Source organism: Mytilus edulis, chromosome 8 (genome assembly GCF_963676685.1).
Source record: "Mytilus edulis chromosome 8, xbMytEdul2.2, whole genome shotgun sequence".
NCBI classification, from domain to species: domain Eukaryota; kingdom Metazoa; phylum Mollusca; class Bivalvia; order Mytilida; family Mytilidae; genus Mytilus; species Mytilus edulis.
Window position 1 is genome coordinate 77820144 of NC_092351.1, and position 19366 is coordinate 77839509.

General features: G+C 33.2%; 1 protein-coding gene across 1 annotated transcript in view; it reads left to right on the plus strand.

Moving 5' to 3' along the window:
- Positions 1 to 19366, plus strand: part of LOC139486325 (uncharacterized) — a 113013-nt gene that overhangs the window by 27125 nt on the left and 66522 nt on the right. The window contains exons 2-4 of the mRNA XM_071271195.1: positions 10906 to 10953; positions 17363 to 17419; positions 18707 to 18745. Coding sequence (XP_071127296.1) covers positions 10906 to 10953; positions 17363 to 17419; positions 18707 to 18745 — 144 coding nt within the window. The remainder of the gene's footprint in view (positions 1 to 10905; positions 10954 to 17362; positions 17420 to 18706; positions 18746 to 19366) is intronic.

The window sequence follows — 19366 nt, forward strand, 5'->3', positions numbered from 1 at the left end:
TACCTGTGTACGCTTGAACTCACACCTGCGGCTAAATAGCTACAAGGTAAACGAATTGACCTCAAGCCGAGAAATATACAGTGACCTTTACAAAATAATATACACACTCTGCTCACACATTAGTTGCATTAAAATGATTATCAAAACAATAACGGTAAATAGAACTGAAATATTTTCAGTTCAATATCAGTAAAAATGTTCAATAAATATTTTATGAAAAAAATCTCAACAATAATTAATTAAATTTATTCAAAAACATTTACTAGAGATATTTTATCATGTTTATAGGAGTTTAATTCAATCAATACAAAACGGTATATGCATATTCATTTTCGTTCATTCTTATATTGTGGTTAATAACTTCGACCATTCGTCAGCTGTGCGCTTTTAATAACGTATATTGTTGATAAGCTATAAGAGTTAAACAGATTTTATTTTTGCCCAGAATTCAATAAATCGGGCTAATACGTCACGACCCACTCGAGAATTCAACCAAAAAAGTTACAAATACTTGATTTTCTCCGATATTAGAAGGAATATAAATTTAAAACTTTGCAAATATGTTTTTTATGTTAAGATGAACATAATTAGATGATAAGTAAAAAATCGCGGAATTTCCCTTTAAACTTAAACTTGGAGAAACAATATTGTCATTTGTTAAAGAAGTCAAGTTTCTAGGTATGATTTTTGATTCAAAACTAACATGGTTAAAACATATACAATATATAGAAAGTAGATGTTCAAGGGTGTTAAACTGCATGAAATTGTTAACTGGTACCAAATGGGGTGCAAACTGTTCTACCCTGAGAACAATATATATATCAATGATAAGATCAAAGATAGATTATGGCTGTGAAGTTTATAACTCAGCCTCCCACTCTGTCAAGAAAAAACTAGATAGTATTCAAGCCCAAGCATCAGGAATATGTGCAGGTGCTCATAAAACTGCCAGTATAAGTGGATTACAGACTGAAATTGGTGACCCCCCATATGAGTTGAGAAGAAAAAGTCTTATTACTAAGTCTTTTTTAAATATATTAAGTCTGAATGACACAAACCCAACTATAAAGAGTTTACAAGAAAACGCTATATATGAATTTAATAAGGAAAAAATTAAGGAAAATCAAAAACCATATTGTGTTACTGCACATGATACTATAAATAAATTTAATGTAGACTATAATACTGTATACAAATGTAAAGAGTTCCCAACACCACCATGGCATGTTCTAAAACCTCAGGTCAGAACGGAACTTACAAATATTATTACAAAAAAGGATAGTCCTCACCTAATTAAAAGTGAAGGAAATATCCTCATTGATAACAAGTAGTAATTATTTAAAAATATATACAGATGGATCTAAGAATCCAGAAAACAACACAAATGCATTTGCTTTTGTAGTTCCGCAACTTAAAGTAAAAAAAGGTTTTAAATTACAAAATCATGTTTCAATATTTATGTGTGAATTGACAGCCATACTTTTATCTTTATATTGGTTAGAAGAATTTAAACCAGAAAATACTGTAATATTTGTAGATTCACTGTCAGCACTAAAAGCTATTACAGGAAGTATTTTTAAAGTTAAAACACAAATAATTTATGACATTCAATATATATATAGTAAACTGTCCAAATTAGGCTTAAATATCATTTTAGAATGGATACCCAGTCATGTGGGTTTAAGTGGTAATGAAATGGCAGACACAGCAGCTAAAAAGGCTCTCTCAATAGAAACATGTATAACTAGTATACCACTTTACAAAGAAGATATCAAATGTTTATGTAAAAATTTACTAAAAAAAATGTGGCAACAATACTGGGAAAATAACACAAAAAGTAAACAACTACACACTATTCAAAATAATGTTAACTTTTGTATTACCATACCAAAGAGTACTAGAGAAAGAGAAAGAACTCTATTTAAACTGAGATCAAGTTATATATTCACTAATAAATTCAAATACACAATGGGTAAATGTAATAGTGAACTGTGTGACATATATGTTTAGTAGTGGGGCCAAAATTAAAACATTGTTTGTTTGCCCTTTTCCGATCCTATGTTTTGAAACAGGGTAGGTAGGTAGGTAAAATATTTTATTTTTTCCCCAAAAAAAATAACGACTCGGTATATTTTTTTTCATGGGTAGACAGGTAGGTATAATATTTTATTTTATAGATACAAAATCTGCATAATGTCATTTTTGTCTGTTTTGCTTTTGCTAATACGTTTCTGGGACAACGTTTTGAGAAAAAAAATATCATGTAGAATGTGAAGTTAATTCATCTGGCTTTTTTTTTTTGCACTACTATTTTGTTCTCAAATATCAAAATAAAGAGCTGTGTCGCATATTTTAAACGTTTATTGATGCCTGGAACTTTGAAGAGTTTTAAATTGCACTAATAGTCTGTACTACATACCTTGTGCGCTTACCTCTACCTCAATGTTATCTGTAAGAGATAACTTTGTCCTGGTTAAATATGTCTTGGCGTCCGTCGTCGTCGTCGTCGTCGTCGTCGTCGTCTGTCGTCGTTAACAATTTTTCAAACATCTTCTCCTCTGAAACTATTGAATGGATTTGGATGAAACTTAGCATGATTGTTTCTTAGATTATCCTGCACAAAGTTTGTGCTTCGATTTTTGATCCGTCAAAAAACATGGCCGCCGTTACTTAAAATAGAACATAGGGGTCAAATGCAGTTTTTGGCTTATATCTCAAAAACGAAAGCATTTAGAGCTAATCTGACGTGGGTAAACATGTTCATTAGGTCAAGATCTATCAGCCCTGAAATTTTCAGATGAATCAAACAGCCCATTGTTGGGTTGCTGCCGCTTAATTGGTAAATTTAAGGAAATTTTGCAGTTTTTGGTCATTATCTTGAATATTATTATAGATAAAGATAAACTGTAAACAGCAAAAATGATCAGCAAAGTAAGATCTACAAATAAGTTAATACGACTAAAATTGTCAATTGACCCCTTAAGGGGTTATTTTCCTTTAATGACAGTTTTTCACAATTTGTTCATCATATTTGCCAACTTTAAAAAAAATCTTCTCCTCTAAAACTACTCAACCAAATTCAACCAAACTTCAACTGAATGATCAGTAGGGTGTATAAAATAAAGTTTGTGTTTTATTTTCTACTTCGTAAAAAAACATGGCCGTCATGGCTAAAAATAGAACACAGGGTAAAATGCAGTTTTTGGCTTATTTCTCAAAAACTCCAGCATTTAGAGCAAATAAGACAAGAAAATTAAAGTATTTATTAGGTCAAGGTCTACCTGTCCTGAAATTTTCAGCCGAATTGGGTAACTGGTTTTTCAGGTATAATGCCCCTGAATTGATGATTTTAAAGACATTTTGCAGTTTTTGATTATTATCTTGAATATTATTATATATACAGATAAACTGTTAATAGCAAAAATGTTAAGCAAAGTAAGATCTATAAATAAGTCAATTTGACAAAAATTGTCAATTGACCCCTTAAGGAGTTATTGCCCTTTAAAGACTTTTTTCACAATTTGTTCATCATGTTGACTTACTTTAAAAAATCTTCTCCTTTGAAACTGCTGTATCAATTTCAGCCAAACTTAGGCTAAATGAGTTTCAGAGTATCTAGTATAAATTTTATATCTTATTTCCTTGTATGTCAAGAAACATAGCTCCTATGGCTAAAATAGAACATAGGAGAAAATGTTTTTTTTTTGCTTTTGAAGAAAATAGGACGATTCAAAGATCATTTAAATAAATTGAAAAGCCAAAATAATCATTGATGAGAGATTTAACCAAAAAAATTAAGGTGAGCGATTCAGGCTCTTGAGGGCCTCTTGTTTGCGTTTTCCGAGAAGCTAGGTCTCAAGTGTTTAAACACAGGAATATTGGCTCTCAATTCTTTTTTCGCGTATTTCTAGAGACTAGGTTTCAAGTGTTTTAAACGGGCACTAGGCTGTCGCGTATTGCTAGAGGCTAGGCCTCAAGTGTTTAAAAACGGACACTATGCTCTCAACTTCTTTTTTTGCTTAATTCTGCAGGCTAGGTCTCAAGTATTTAAGAACAAGGCTCTTAATTCCTTAATCGCGTGTTCCTAGAGACTAGGTCTCAAGGGTTTCAACACTGGCACTAGGCTCTCAATACTTTTCGCGTGTTCCTAAATTATAGGTCTCAACTGTTTAAACACGAAAATATCGACTCTCAATTCTTTTTTTTGCGTAATCCTACAGGATATGTCTGAAGTGTTTTAACACTGGCACTACACAAACAAGTCATTTTTCGCGTTTTTCTAGAGTCTGGTTCCAAGTGTTTAAACACGGACACTTGGGGCAATATGCGTAATTGTTTCTACATAGGCCGTAATGGTAACGTTTTCTTCTGTTGCTCAGTCCATATTGTAAACTTGTATATGTATGATGGCTTGTTTCGAAGCTGAGACATTATTACATATGTGGTTAAATTTTCGGGGTACAAAGTGTGATTCATTTTTCCGTAAATTAGCAAACCCCGAGTATCCTTTTGCGATGTGGCTCCTCATGGTAAAAAATCCCATTTTTAACACAATAAGTGCATTAAAAATTTAATACTTTGAACACATTCAATAGCTCTATAGTTTTTACACATTTATTCTGTCTTTCCCTACTTCCTAAATTAACACAAATGGTTCAGCTCAGTCATTTTTTTATTATAGAAATGTGTCAAATATCACTACACAGAGATTTTTTGTTTACACGTGACTATTGTGTTCCTCATTTCAAGGCGCATTAGGAATATTGTCCCATATTGAAAACCATAGTTCTGATTTTTCCAAATATTTTTAGATTATCATTTTGAATAAATCTGTGTCTTTTTGTCCATTTCTGAAAAAAAAAATAAAGTCGTTTTAGCACTATATGGCAATGACAATTTTATCACTATATTCATTTATTTTGAATACAATGTGTATGTATAATTATTTTCTTCCAGTATACCTTCACTAGTCAAAACAAGCACAAAACTTCTAATGATAACCTTAAATTACAATACACAGACCCTGTTAAAGCATTTCATAACATTTTCTTGTGTCTAAAAGTACATTTTGACAGAGAAATTATGCAAAAATGTAGATTTAATAAAAAAAAAACACCAAAATAATTGTTCTTACAAGTGGACATCTGGTATCTAATACTGTAGAAACCCCTCTAAACTACTGGGAAAGTCATTCTTATCATATAATTAGAGTGCAATGAAGTGCAAATTTTCATAACTTGTTCAATCACATAATTATATTTGAGAAAAAAAGGTTATTTACATGTATTTCAGTGAAACCTTTTATCAGTGAGAAATCCACATGAGGTATTAAAGGAAACATTGTGACATCACATGTACTATGGCGTCATTAAATAACGACAGATCAAAATAGTGCTCAATATAGTTTGCAGTGTTACATAAGAAACAGTTGGCGCAAGATTTAACTCGAAATATCGAGTCGAAAAGATCAGTAACTAAGCCTTTTCATTTAATATCAAGACCATAGCAACAGTTTTCATATTAGCATATTTCCAACATACCGACTGTAATTTCAATTGCACAAATACCATAAATAAATAATTTAGAGCTTGCCTAATAAACCAAAATGCTTACCAGTTATTCCGGACTTATTAAAACCTCTAGTTTGCCATCTCATGTTAAAAAGTAATGGTATGTCTGGAACTGAAATATGACAAAAAATTTACTCAGGCTGTGTTATCATTTAATTTAAGTACATAAGTATTGTTGAGAGAGAAATATCTAATTCTTGAAAGTTTTATCACAAAGAAAGAAAAATGCTTCTCCCTTGTGGCTTAGCCACCTTCATTGAAACTGTTTATATAAGAAGCAATGAGTAGTAGCTACCTAGCTTAATAGTTGAATAGCAATGTTGTTTTCAAGAAGGTTTGACCCTCCCCCTTTTTCACTGAGAAATGACAATATCTTGTGTTGTGCTCGTGTGCATTAAAATAGTAATTCATGACTTTCTTAATACATGTACATGTTTTTTTTTCTTTCTGTTTATTTGCATATGATATCTACTGACCAGGGTCAAATCATTGGATAAAAGCATGTGATGATGTATCTCACTTTATTCGTGTGAAGTGTGTTATCTCCCTTGATTATCAGTTATTCCTGTAGACCAGAGTGATAATTTATACATAACAAATACTGTATTGTGTCGTGTTTACTTACAATTTGAAAATATTCCTTGTAAGGTATTTCTTGCCTTTTTCAATTAAATATAAACAATTCCTTTCGGATCACTCGGAGGTAAACAAAGTTATGATTGTGCCTCAAACAAGTGTTCAGCCCCGTGCCAGTAATGCATTTTAAAAGCGAAAAAAACATTGATTTTTTGCTGATTTTTATCAATAATATTTATCTTAAACCATTTAGGATAACTAGGTATAAATAAAAAACTACTAACCATCATTTTCACAATTTTCTGTGGTGTACAAGGTGGAATTGTCTTAAGATATCTCTGGAAATATCCTTAGAAGATGGGGCAATATGCGTAATTGTTTCTACATAGGCCGTAATGGTAACGTTTTCTTCTGTTGCTCAGTCCATATTGTAAACTTGTATATGTATGATGGCTTGTTTCGAAGCTGAGACATTTTTACATATGTGGTTAAATTTTCGGGGTACGAAGTGTGATTCATTTTCCTGTAAATTAGCAAACCCCGAGTATCCTTTTGCGATGTGGCTCCTCGTGGTAAAAAATTCCAATTTAAACACAATAAGTGCATTGAAAATTTAATACTTTGAACACATTTAATAGCTCTATAGTTTGTACACATTTATTCTGTCTTTCCCTACTTCCTAAATTAACACAAATGGTTCAGCTCAGTCATTGTTTTATTATAGAAATGTGTCAAATATCACTACACAGAGATTTTTCGTTTACACGTGACTGTTGTATTCCTCATTTCAAGGTGCATTAGGAATATTGTCCCATATTGAAATCCGTAGTTCTGATTTTTCCAAATATTTTTAGATTATCATTCTGAATAAATCTGTGTCTTTTTGTCCATTTCTGAAAAAAAATAAAGTCGTTTTAGCACTATATGGCAATGACAATTTTATCACTATATTCATTTATTTTGAATACAATGTGTATGTATAATTATTTGCTTCCAGTATACCTTCACTAGTCAAAACAAGGACAAAACTTCTAATGATAACCTTAAATTACAATACACAGACCCTGTTTAAGCATTTCATAACATTTTCTTGTGTCAAAAAGTACATTTTGACAGAGAAATTATGCAAAAATGTAGATTTAATAAAAAAAAAACACCAAAATAATTGTTCTTACAAGTGGACATCTGGTATCTAATACTGTAGAAACCCCTCTAAACTACTGGGAAAGTCATTCTTATCATATAATTAGAGTGCAATGAAGTGCAAATTTTCATAACTTGTTCAATCACATAATTATATTTGAGAAAAAAAGGTTATTTACATGTATTTCAGTGAAACCTTTTATCAGTGAGAAATCCACATGAGGTATTAAAGGAAACATTGTGACATCACATGTACTATGGCGTCATTAAATAACGACAGATCAAAATAGTGCTCAATATAGTTTGCAGTGTTACATAAGAAACAGTTGGCGCAAGATTTAACTCGAAATATCGAGTCGAAAAGATCAGTAACTAAGCCTTTTCATTTAATATCAAGACCATAGCAACAGTTTTCATATTAGCATATTTCCAACATACCGACTGTAATTTCAATTGCACAAATACCATAAATAAATAATTTAGAGCTTGCCTAATAAACCAAAATGCTTACCAGTTATTCCGGACTTATTAAAACCTCTAGTTTGCCATCTCATGTTAAAAAGTAATGGTATGTCTGGAACTGAAATATGACAAAAAATTTACTCAGGCTGTGTTATCATTTAATTTAAGTACATAAGTATTGTTGAGAGAGAAATATCTAATTCTTGAAAGTTTTATCACAAAGAAAGAAAAATGCTTCTCCCTTGTGGCTTAGCCACCTTCATTGAAACTGTTTATATAAGAAGCAATGAGTAGTAGCTACCTAGCTTAATAGTTGAATAGCAATGTTGTTTTCAAGAAGGTTTGACCCTCCCCCTTTTTCACTGAGAAATGACAATATCTTGTGTTGTGCTCGTGTGCATTAAAATAGTAATTCATGACTTTCTTAATACATGTACATGTTTTTTTTTCTTTCTGTTTATTTGCATATGATATCTACTGACCAGGGTCAAATCATTGGATAAAAGCATGTGATGATGTATCTCACTTTATTCGTGTGAAGTGTGTTATCTCCCTTGATTATCAGTTATTCCTGTAGACCAGAGTGATAATTTATACATAACAAATACTGTATTGTGTCGTGTTTACTTACAATTTGAAAATATTCCTTGTAAGGTATTTCTTGCCTTTTTCAATTAAATATAAACAATTCTTTTCGGATCTCTCGGAGGTAAACAAAGTTATGATTGTGCCTAAAACAAGTGTTCAGCCCCGTGCCAGTAATGCATTTTAAAAGCGAAAAAACATTGATTTTTCGCTGATTTTATCTTAAGTATTTATTTAATATTTATCTTAAACCATTTAGGATAACTAGGTATAAATAAAAAACTACTAACCATCATTTTCACAATTTTCTGTGGTGTACAAGGTGGAATTGTCTTAAGATATCTCTGGAAATATCCTTAGAAGATGGGGCAATATGCGTAATTGTTTCTACATAGGCCGTAATGGTAACGTTTTCTTCTGTTGCTCAGTCCATATTGTAAACTTGTATATGTATGATGGCTTGTTTTGAAGCTGAGACATTTTTACATATGTGGTTAAATTTTCGGGGTACGAAGTGTGATTCATTTTTCCGTAAATTAGCAAACCCCGAGTATCCTTTTGCGATGTGGCTCCTCATGGTACAAAATCCCATTTTTAACACAATAAGTGCATTGAAAATTTAATACTTTGAACACATTTAATAGCTCTATAGTTTTTACACATTTATTCTGTCTTTCCCTACTTCCTAAATTAACACAAATGGATCAGCTCAGTCATTTTTTTATTATAGAAATGTGTCAAATATCACTACACAAAGATTTTTCGTTTACCCGTGACTTTTGTGTTCCTCATTTCAAGGCGCATTAGGGATTTTGTCCCACTTGGCTCTCAATTCCTTTTCCGCGTATTCCTAGAGGTTATGTCTAAAATGTCTTAAATGTTTAAACCTGGGCACTAAACTCTCATTCCCTTTTCGCGTGTTCCTAGAGACTAGGTCTCTAGTGTTGGAAATTAAGAAATAATGGTTCTCAATTCCATTTCTTCGCAATCCTAGATACTAGGTCGCAAGTGTTTAAACACGGGCACTAGGCTTTCAATTCCTTTTTTGCATGTTTCTAGAGGCTTGGTCTAGAGTGTATAAACACGGGCACTAGACCCTTAATTCCCTTTTCGCGTGTTTCTAGAGACTACGTTTGAAGTGTTTAAACGCCGGCACTCGGGTCTCAATTTCTTTTTCGCTTGTTTCTAAAGACTAGGTCTTAAGTGTTTAAACACAGGAATAAAGGCTAACAATTCCTTGTTCGTGTATTTCTAGAGGCTAGATCTCAAGTGTTTAAACACGGGCAATAGGCTGTCAATTCCTTTCTTGCGTGCTCCTAGTTACTCGGTCCCATGTGATTAGCCATCAACATAGTAGTCAACTAACCAATCATTGCTTGCATGCATGTTTTGGTCCCGTGTGTTTAATACAGGGTCCAAGATCTCATTTGTTTATTGTTCGCTTGTTTCAAGAGACCATATCCCACGTGTTTAGTTAGTCAACCAATCAATGAAGCAATCAATCAATCAGGTGTTGGATTGGAAAGACCGCGCACAGCTGTTTTTAAAACAAAAAAAATATATTTATTATTATCATTAGTATAACTAGTATTTTTTATAATTAAGGTCTTTTCTTTTTCAAAAGGGCAAGACCTTACTATATTTCTTTTGTTTATTATTATTCCTTTTAAGCCAAACTTTTAAGGAAGTTAGCAGCCCTTACCGTATGACGTGTCGCTTTTATGTTCACACTTTGTATCGGTGTCATGAATACCTATACGGAACCCACCATGAGAGTCGAAACATTTTGTCGGTGCGGAGTAATCCCACCGAAACCAAAAAACCTTGATATCATTCAAACACTGTAACTGTAACAGGTAGAAAAAAGCGAAGAGTGAAATTTGTTCAGGACCAAACCCCGGTTCTTCGTTACATTTGGATCAAAAAGGTTCAACGACTCATTGATAGTGTTATGCCCTATACAAATTTACCGGTGTCAGTTGGCCACCAAAACGCAGAAACCGTTAGTCGTAGACACCTAGGATCTTCATCATTCATCATCGATTCATGTGACCGTGAAAAATATCTCAAGGTCAAATGTGTATGTTGACCTTGACATTTGATCTAACACCTTGTTATGGGATAATCTCAGCAACCTTAATAAATACAGAAGTGTTGAATAGTGGAAACAAATTGGTTATTAATTCGCAACTTTGTTACATTTTGACCGAATAGATTTGACCTTTAAGGAAGGGGCATAACTCTTGTTAAAGGTCATGGCATAAATAGCGAATTTGGTGGTTTTTGTTATAGTTTTACAGTTGTAGGTGTGTTTAAGAGCTTTTCAATGCATGCTACGCCTATTGGAACATGTATTGTACATTACGAAACAATTGACATTTTAATAATTATGTTCAGGAACAATTGACATTTTAATAATTATTAAATCATCTTCTTTATCAGGTACCTTTTTATCATATCCTTCTTTTTTTCTCTGCTTCTTCTCTTGTTTTTTCTTACCATTCATATGATAAATCTATTCTCCTTTAATATCATTATACTATTACAATATAGTTTTTATATTTTTTAGACAAGTGTGCAACAATCGAGGCATAGTACGGCACCACCAGCATCACGGGTAAAACCTTTACTTAACAATATAATAATTTGATATATAAGAATGATAACGATAACGATATATTTATATAAATGTACATTACTAGTATACATTACTGGTATATCATTGATGGCGATCCGATGGATACATCTGTTGTAGAGTTGTCACTGACTCAGACGTACTTATGCATATAATTATTTTCTGTGACTGTATCTTACATTAATTTGTAGGATCCTTTACTATAAATAATTAAGCTGATCTGTAACAATAACATCTCCATGCCTTATATATCACTGTAGTACGCCGCTAGATTAAAACTGACAAGAAAAGTTAACACACGGCCACTGAAAGCTTTATTGTTGAAGAGCCCAGGTGGTCGTGTGTTCTAGCGGGACGGCTGCAGTGCAGGTGATTTGGTGTCACGATATTACAGTAGCATTGGTTCGAATCCCGGCAAGGGAAGAACCAAAAATTTGCAAAGCAAATTTACACATCTAACATTGTTGGGTTGATATTTAGACGACTCATCAATCCAACAATGTATGTATATTATATAATTATGGAAAATGTTGTTTGTGCTGTTTTTAGACCCTTCTACAACGAAACTTGTTTTACATGCACACGTATACAAATTGCGGTTTTTATCCAACGCAATGATAGGTTTGAACGTAGTTTTCAATTTAGACTCGTTTATATTTTTTCGTTTGGGCTTGTATCATATTTTCCCTCCGGTTTATATAATCCGTTCATCCTATATTGTCTCTTAAAATTGAGTCTATCTAAAAATGAGGGTACTTATTATATGGCCTTCCAAATACCGTTTCGATCCATAACCTCACTGAAGAGACATTTATTGTCGAAATCCGGATCTGGTGTACCGTGTACTAAAAAAATATTGACACCGTATGTTTGTGGCATAGCATCGTGGCCACAAGTTAATATTTTTCTGTTTAGTTTTAAATTTATATTAAGATCCATTTTGTTACATGTTGTGATCAATTTTAATTGGCAATCGCCAATGACAGTCAGTAGGGTTAAAGAACATCGGTTGTTCGACCTGTTGGTCAAATGCGTTTTGTTTAAATATACTTTTTCACTTTTTTGGTCTTTTGGGAAATGCTGTTTTTGCTGTTTTTAGACCCTTCTACAACGAAACTTGTTTTACATGCACACGTATGAAAATTGCGGTTTTTATCCAACGCAATGATAGGTTTGAACGTAGTTTTCAATTAAGACTTTTGTTGCAGAAAGCTCGACATAGGGATAGTGATCTGGCGGCGGCGGCGGCGGCGTTAGCTAACGTCTTCAAAGCTATATATTTTAGAAGGTAGAAGACTTGGATGCTTCATACTTTGTATATAGATGCCTCATGTTACGAACTTTCCGTCAGTCACATGTCCAATGTCCTTGACCTCATTTTTATGATTCAGTGACTACTTGAAAAAAAAGTTAAGATTTTTTGTAATGTTAAAATCTCTCTTATTATAAGTAATTGGATAACTATATTTGGTATGTGCGTACATTGCAAGGTCCTCATGCACGTCAGATAGTTTTCACTTGACCTCGACCTTATTTCATGGATCAGTGAACAAGGTTAAGTTTTGTCAAGTCCATATCTCAGATACTAAAAGCAATAGGTCTAGTATATTTGGTGTATGGAAGAACTGTAAGGTGTACATGTCCAACTAACAGGTGTCATCTGACCTTGACCTCATTTTCATGGTTCAGTGGTCAAAGTTAATTTTTTGAGTTTTGGTCTATTTTTCTAAAACTTGATGCATTAGTCAACTATATTTGGAGTATGGAAATATTTTATGATCTGTTATGCAGGTTTTATTTGACCTTGACCTCATTTTCACAGTCCATTGGTAAGTGTTAAGTGTTTGTGTTTTGGTCTGTTTTTCTTAATTTAAAAGCAATAAGTCAACTATAATTGTTGTATTGAAGAATTGTTAGCTGTACATGTCTGTCTGGCATGGTTCATCTGACCTTTACCTCATTTTCATGGTTCATTGATCAATGTTTGTTTTCGTTGGTAAATGTTGAGTGTATGTGGCAGTTGTAATAAAGCTTATTATAAGGTCTATCAACATAATATCAATGATTATTAAAGAAGGCGAGACATTTCAGTGTGTGCATTCTTGTCTAAAAATGAGGGTACTTTTTATATGGCCTTCCAAACACCGTTTCGATCCCTAACATCACTGAAGAGACATTTATTGTCGAAATCCGGATCTGGTGTACTAAAAAAAATTGAGACCGTATGTTTGTGGCATAACATCGTGGCCACACGTTATTTTTTTTCTGTTTAGTATTAAATTTATATTAAGATCCATTTTGTTACATACAAAATGTATAATAAAATTAACGGTACCAATTTCCTTGCACCAGATGCGCAATTTGACAATACATGTCTCTTCAGTGATGCTTGTGGCCAAAATATTTGAAGTCCAAAGCTTATAGAAAAGATGAAGAGCTTTGATACAAAAAGTCTAAAAGTAAAGCCAAATCCGCGAAAGGAATCAGAGCTTTGCATGAGGGAGATACATTTCTTTATCTATAATAATTTATAATATTTTGTAACAGCAAATTTTAATAACTCCAAAAATCCGTATGTTCATGCCAGTTCCGAAGTACTGACTACTGGGCTTGTGATACCCTCGGGGACTAATAGTCCACCAGCAGAGGCATTAACCCAGTGGTTGTAATAAAATTAAAGGTACCACTTTTCTTGTACTAGATGCGCATTTCGACAATACATGTCTCTTCAGTGATGATCGTGACCAAAATATTTGAAATCCAAAGCTTATATAAAAGATGAAGAGCTATAATCCAAAAGGTCCAAAAGTATAGCCAAATCCATGAAAGGAATAAGAGCTTTGCATGAGGGATATACATTCCTTAATCTATTATAATTTACAATATTTTGTAACAGCAAATTTTAATAACCCACAAAATCCGTATTTCAATGCCAGTACCTCGGTACTGGCTACTGGTCTGGTGATACCCTCGGGGACTAATAGTCCACAAGCAGAGGCATCGACCCAGTGGTAGTAATAAAATTAACAGTACCAATTTTCTTGCACCAGATGCGCATTTCGACAAAACATGTCTCTTCAGTGATGCTCGTGGCCAAAATATTTGAAATCCAAAGCTTATATTAAAGATGAAGAGCTATAATCCAAAGGTCCATCTTGTGATCAATTTTATTTGGAAATCGCTAATGGCAGTCAGCAGGGTTACAGAACATCAGTTGTTCGACCTGTTAAATATACTTTTTCACTTTTTTGGTCTTTTGGAAAATGCTGTTTGTGCTGTTTTTAGACCCTTCTAAAACGAAACTTGTTTTTCATGCACACGTATAAAAATTGCGGTTTTTATCCAACGCAATGATAGGTTTGAACATAGGTGTCAATTTAGACTCGTTTATATTTCTTCGTTTGGGCTTATATCATATTTTCCCTCCGGTTTATATGATCCGTTCATCCTATATTGACTCTTAATATTGAGTCTATCTTCAAATGAGGGTACTCTTTATATGGTCTTCAAAATACCGTTTCGAACCCTAACATCACTGAAGAGACATTTATTGTCGAAATCCGGATCTGGTGTACTAAAAAAATATTGACAACGTATGTTTGTGGCATAACATCGTGGCCACAAGTAATTTTTTTCTGTTTGGTATTAAATTTATATTAAGATCCATTTTGTTACTTCTTGTGATCAATTTTATTTGGCAATCGCTAATGGCAGTCAGCAGGGTTAAAGAACATCAGTTGTTCGACCTGTTAAATATACTTTTTCACTTTTTTGGTCTTTTGGAAAATGTTGTTTGTACTGTTTTTAGACCCTTCGTCAACGAAACTTGTTTTGTCATTGTATAACCCAGCTGATTTAATTTGACAACCCCTTGGCTATGTTGATATATTAATATGCAGCCACATCTGATTTGAATAAGACCATGAAATCCAATACTGCGTTTAGAAAAAGAGAGCATGTGGTTGAAAACCACTTAGACAATTTCTTAGGGCCGGGATCACTCATGGCATTATGCACACAAATCGATCCCCTAGCTATTACATTTGCTTGTAAACTTGAATAAGTATGACGTTCATTATCACTGAACTAGTATATATTTGTTATGGGGCCAGCTGAAGGACGTCATCGGGTGCGGAAATTTCTCGCTTCATTGAAGTCCTGTTGGTGACCTTCTGCTGTTGTTTTTTCTATGGTCGGGTTGTTATCTCCTTGACACATTCCCCATTTCTATTCTCAATTTTGTTGAAGTCAATATGCCAGACATCACACCACCTTTTCTGCAGAAATAACCATATTGAATTCCTTATTAATTTGTTTTCTAAGTCTGGTACATTTATTCACATAACGAGGGATGTGCTTGCATAGCAGATTGCAAATCAAGCAACGATTTAACAAACATTGAAAAAAGAATGAAAAAAATAGATCAAAGCACAAAAGATAAGGAACTTCAATACAAAATACAATGTAACAGCAATTCTATGTAACCACCAGACAAATTGGGACACGCATACTTACGTTGATTTTCTTGAAATTGTGTGATGAAAGAAAATGCCAAATAAACAAGAAATATGAAATAACAAAATAAATTCGTATTACAATCAAGGTTAATGGAATATTCAGCAGTCATGTCATGTGTTTCTTATATAACATTTGAATAGTCTTTGACCTTTGGTAATGATTTGTTTCAAAATTTCAATAGTGAATGCAGTGTGTCCGTTAAAAGCTTCAAATAATCCTATAGGTGACTGTTTCTTTTTATTAAATGGAAGTGGCAAGAAACAAACAAAAAATCACAGGATGATTCGAAAACAACATTGACTTTTGGCAGGTGACCTTTTTGTTTTGCTAAGAAATGATAAAGGTTAAAGTATTCCGAATAAATAAGTCTTCAGCCCCAGTCCAACTAGACCACGATCGCACCACGCTCGTCGCGATCTAAAATAAATTCAATTCGTGGTGAGGTTGCGGTATATGAGCAGCATGAAAATGTAAGTGTTCGTTGCCTTCACGATGCTACTACGTCCTCATTGCGCATCTACAACGATCCCGCTACGATTATACCTCGTTCTCACCGCGTTTATTTTGCGACCTCACCACCCTTATTAATATCTGTCTACGCTCATCACGTTCACACTACAACCGTACCACGAGTTATTCGATTGCAACACGTTCTTATCACGATTTTACTACGTTCATACCGCAAAAACGTCAGTATCGTGTTCCACATCAAGACGGTTCCATTCTTTCTATTTCTGATTAAAACGTAGATTTGTCGGAAACAATACAGCCATGTCACCACAATCTACTAGAACACATGGGCCTGGTGGTAGGGGTTGATTTAAAGGCAGAGGGAGCTCTCATAGTAACGAATTCTGATCACGCAGAGATGTGGGACCGAACAATCCAACATAAATAACAACCTATCTTGCTGGTCCATAAAGCTCAAATGACGAAAAACAGGAAAACCAACGGTATAATAAAAGCGAGGAGGATGGTTGAGCCTTTAAAGAAAATGGACAAGAAGTCATAATAACATACAGACATACAAAACCTGGAGAGATTTAATATCTTTTATGTGAAAATGACAATGAGAATGGTGGTCGTAGTATGAACGTAGTCAGGTCGTAAGAAGAGCGTGATAAGGTCGCAAGGGTGTGCTAGAATCGTACTATGGTCTTGAACAGCGTGTTGTAAATGTGGTATAGTCGTAGTTGAATTGAGTTGTAGCGGAGTCTCCGAATAGAATCACGCTCTCGCTAAAATGGTACAGCGACCTTTGCGATTATACTACTACCTTAGGGGACTCTCACTACACTTATACTACGACCTGATTTCAGCACGACCGCACCACGATTGTTTTGAACATGTTCAAAGTTGGCCACGCACATCACGATCTTGAAGACCTCACCACGACCGTGCTACGACCTTACTGCTATTTACACGATCGTACAACGATCATCAACATTTGCATTGTTATCACAGATCGTAGTGCGATCGTGTCCTAGTGAGACTGCGGTATTATCCAGTTCTATTTTCAAACTTACTTCATTTTACTGTTACTATGGAAAACAATGGTTTTGCCAAGAAAAATGCGTTTAAATTGTTTTGATATAGTTTTTTGATATAGATAAAGTTAGAATTGAACACTTGAACAGAAACAAGAAGACGTTGTATGATAGCAAATAAGACAACTTTAGTATAAATTCAACAAATAAAGATAATCGGTAAGGTAAATTCGTTACATAGTGTGCTAGTGACCTAATATCACCCAATATGGAATTTACTGACCCGGTATATATCATATTATCATATATATTACTAACACTCTATGTAAGTAAAAATAACGGATCATCTGACATAACATTTTTAATGTTTAAATATTGAATTTCAGTTACCTCCAAATCGCAGTGAAGACTTGTCAAAGAGAAACAGAACATACGCTTCCGAGGTAATCGAAATTATAAGTGCATTTTTCATGGGGTTTATTGTGTTTTAGTTGTTCATTTGATTTTGTTTACTTTCGTTTTTATGTGAGATTTTTCCCCACGATTTGAAGTGGAAGTGGTTTTTGTTAAAATTTTCAAAATATAGACAAGATGTTCTTGTTTATTGTATGTCCTTTCTTTCGAACGTTTCGCTTTCGATTTGATGATTTGAAATGATGTATGATTGTTCAAAAATAACGACAATAAAAACATATGCCACACAAAAATAACTATTGCTGCAATTTTGTTTTAAAGTGTGCGTCATTGGAATATTGTTGAATTTGAGTACACTTAAGTGCATGTCTAACAGAAAACCATGCAAAATGGTCCAAAAGTACTATTATCAAATTCAAAGGAATTCTTTTCCAGATAGTACATTGTACATGTACATAAGAAAAGGTAAAATGAAAACACAAAAATATGGAGAGGTGAAACTTTACATGCCATTTTACATATGCAAATAGCCAAAAAATCACAATTTTCACAATTTTCGACCTTAAATATTTATTTACCAGTAATAATAATGCATTTTTTAATTGTTTTTTTTTTTCAAGAAGAACTACATTTAATGAGTTACACCAAAAAAAAAGTATTATCCTGCACAACATTTTGTCAAAATAATTTCAAAATATTTATATAAAGACACTTTGCTCAAAAAGCTGAAATGGCATTAAATGAAACAAGCGTATCTTCATAAATGATGAAAATATATCAAAACGAAAAGACTTTTATTACCTTAACTTAAGTGTTATAACATGTTTTACATATAAACAATCCACCCACGGCAAATAATTATGAGATAAAGGAAAACTTTTCAAAATTTGGGTACATGAGCACTAAAATAATTTTCAACAAATTGGCATAATAAGCTGTTATATCTGTAAAATGCATATACTTCACACATATAATACTTTTAAATTACTGATATGTAAGATTCATTGTTAAAAAGGGTGCTGTATATGGTTAAATAAAATTTTCTTGAAAATTTTAATGAAAGGAGAAGGAAATGATTACTGAAATATGCAAATTAGGTTTTTACTATAAAGATTCAACTTCGAAAAGTTTGAAATATTTTTTTTAATTCCTTAGACATCTATGAACTGAAAAATCAACCTAATTAGGAAAATTTCAAACCACCCTTCTTGACATTTTTATGTGAGACAAATACTTAAGTAAATGCTAGTACACTCGTCTTTCCTTTGAAGGGAAACTTAAATCTTGATTTTTATTTTATATGTTTTTCTTTACAGGTGGAACATGATCCTGCCAACATTGTCCAAGACATTCAGGTAGGTCTGCAAAATGTTTTCTTAACCATGTTAACTTCCAGTGGCAAATGGTACATATATTTCAAGAAGAGAACACGTTTTAATACTAAGAGCCCTGTTTGTTAATCGTGCTCGATAGAACTACATGTACCTTGATTTTGAACGTACTATAAAGCTAGTTCATAAGGTAACAATTCGAAAGAACAGATAATTTCTAGCTAACATATTGTTCTTTCTCCAAGTAAACTAGTCTATGTTCGTCTCCGCTGAAACTACTGGGCCAAATTTAACCACTTGGCCACAATCATCATTGGGGTATCTAGTTTAAAAAATATCCGTCGTCGTTAACTTTTACAAACATCTCCTCCTCTGAAATTACTGGGCCAAATTGAATTAAATCAAAGCTAAAAATCAGGGGAGTTATTGGCCTTCATAGTAAATTTTGAACAATTTTCATAATTTTTGTAAATTTTTACAAATTATTTTCGACTGTAACTACTAGATAGATAATGATAGAAGTAAGCAGCAAGTATGTTCAGTAAAGTAAGATCTACAAACACATCACAATCACTAAAACACAATTTGGTCATGAATCCGTCTGTGCCCTTTGTTTAATGTGTACATAGACCAAGGTGAGCCTCT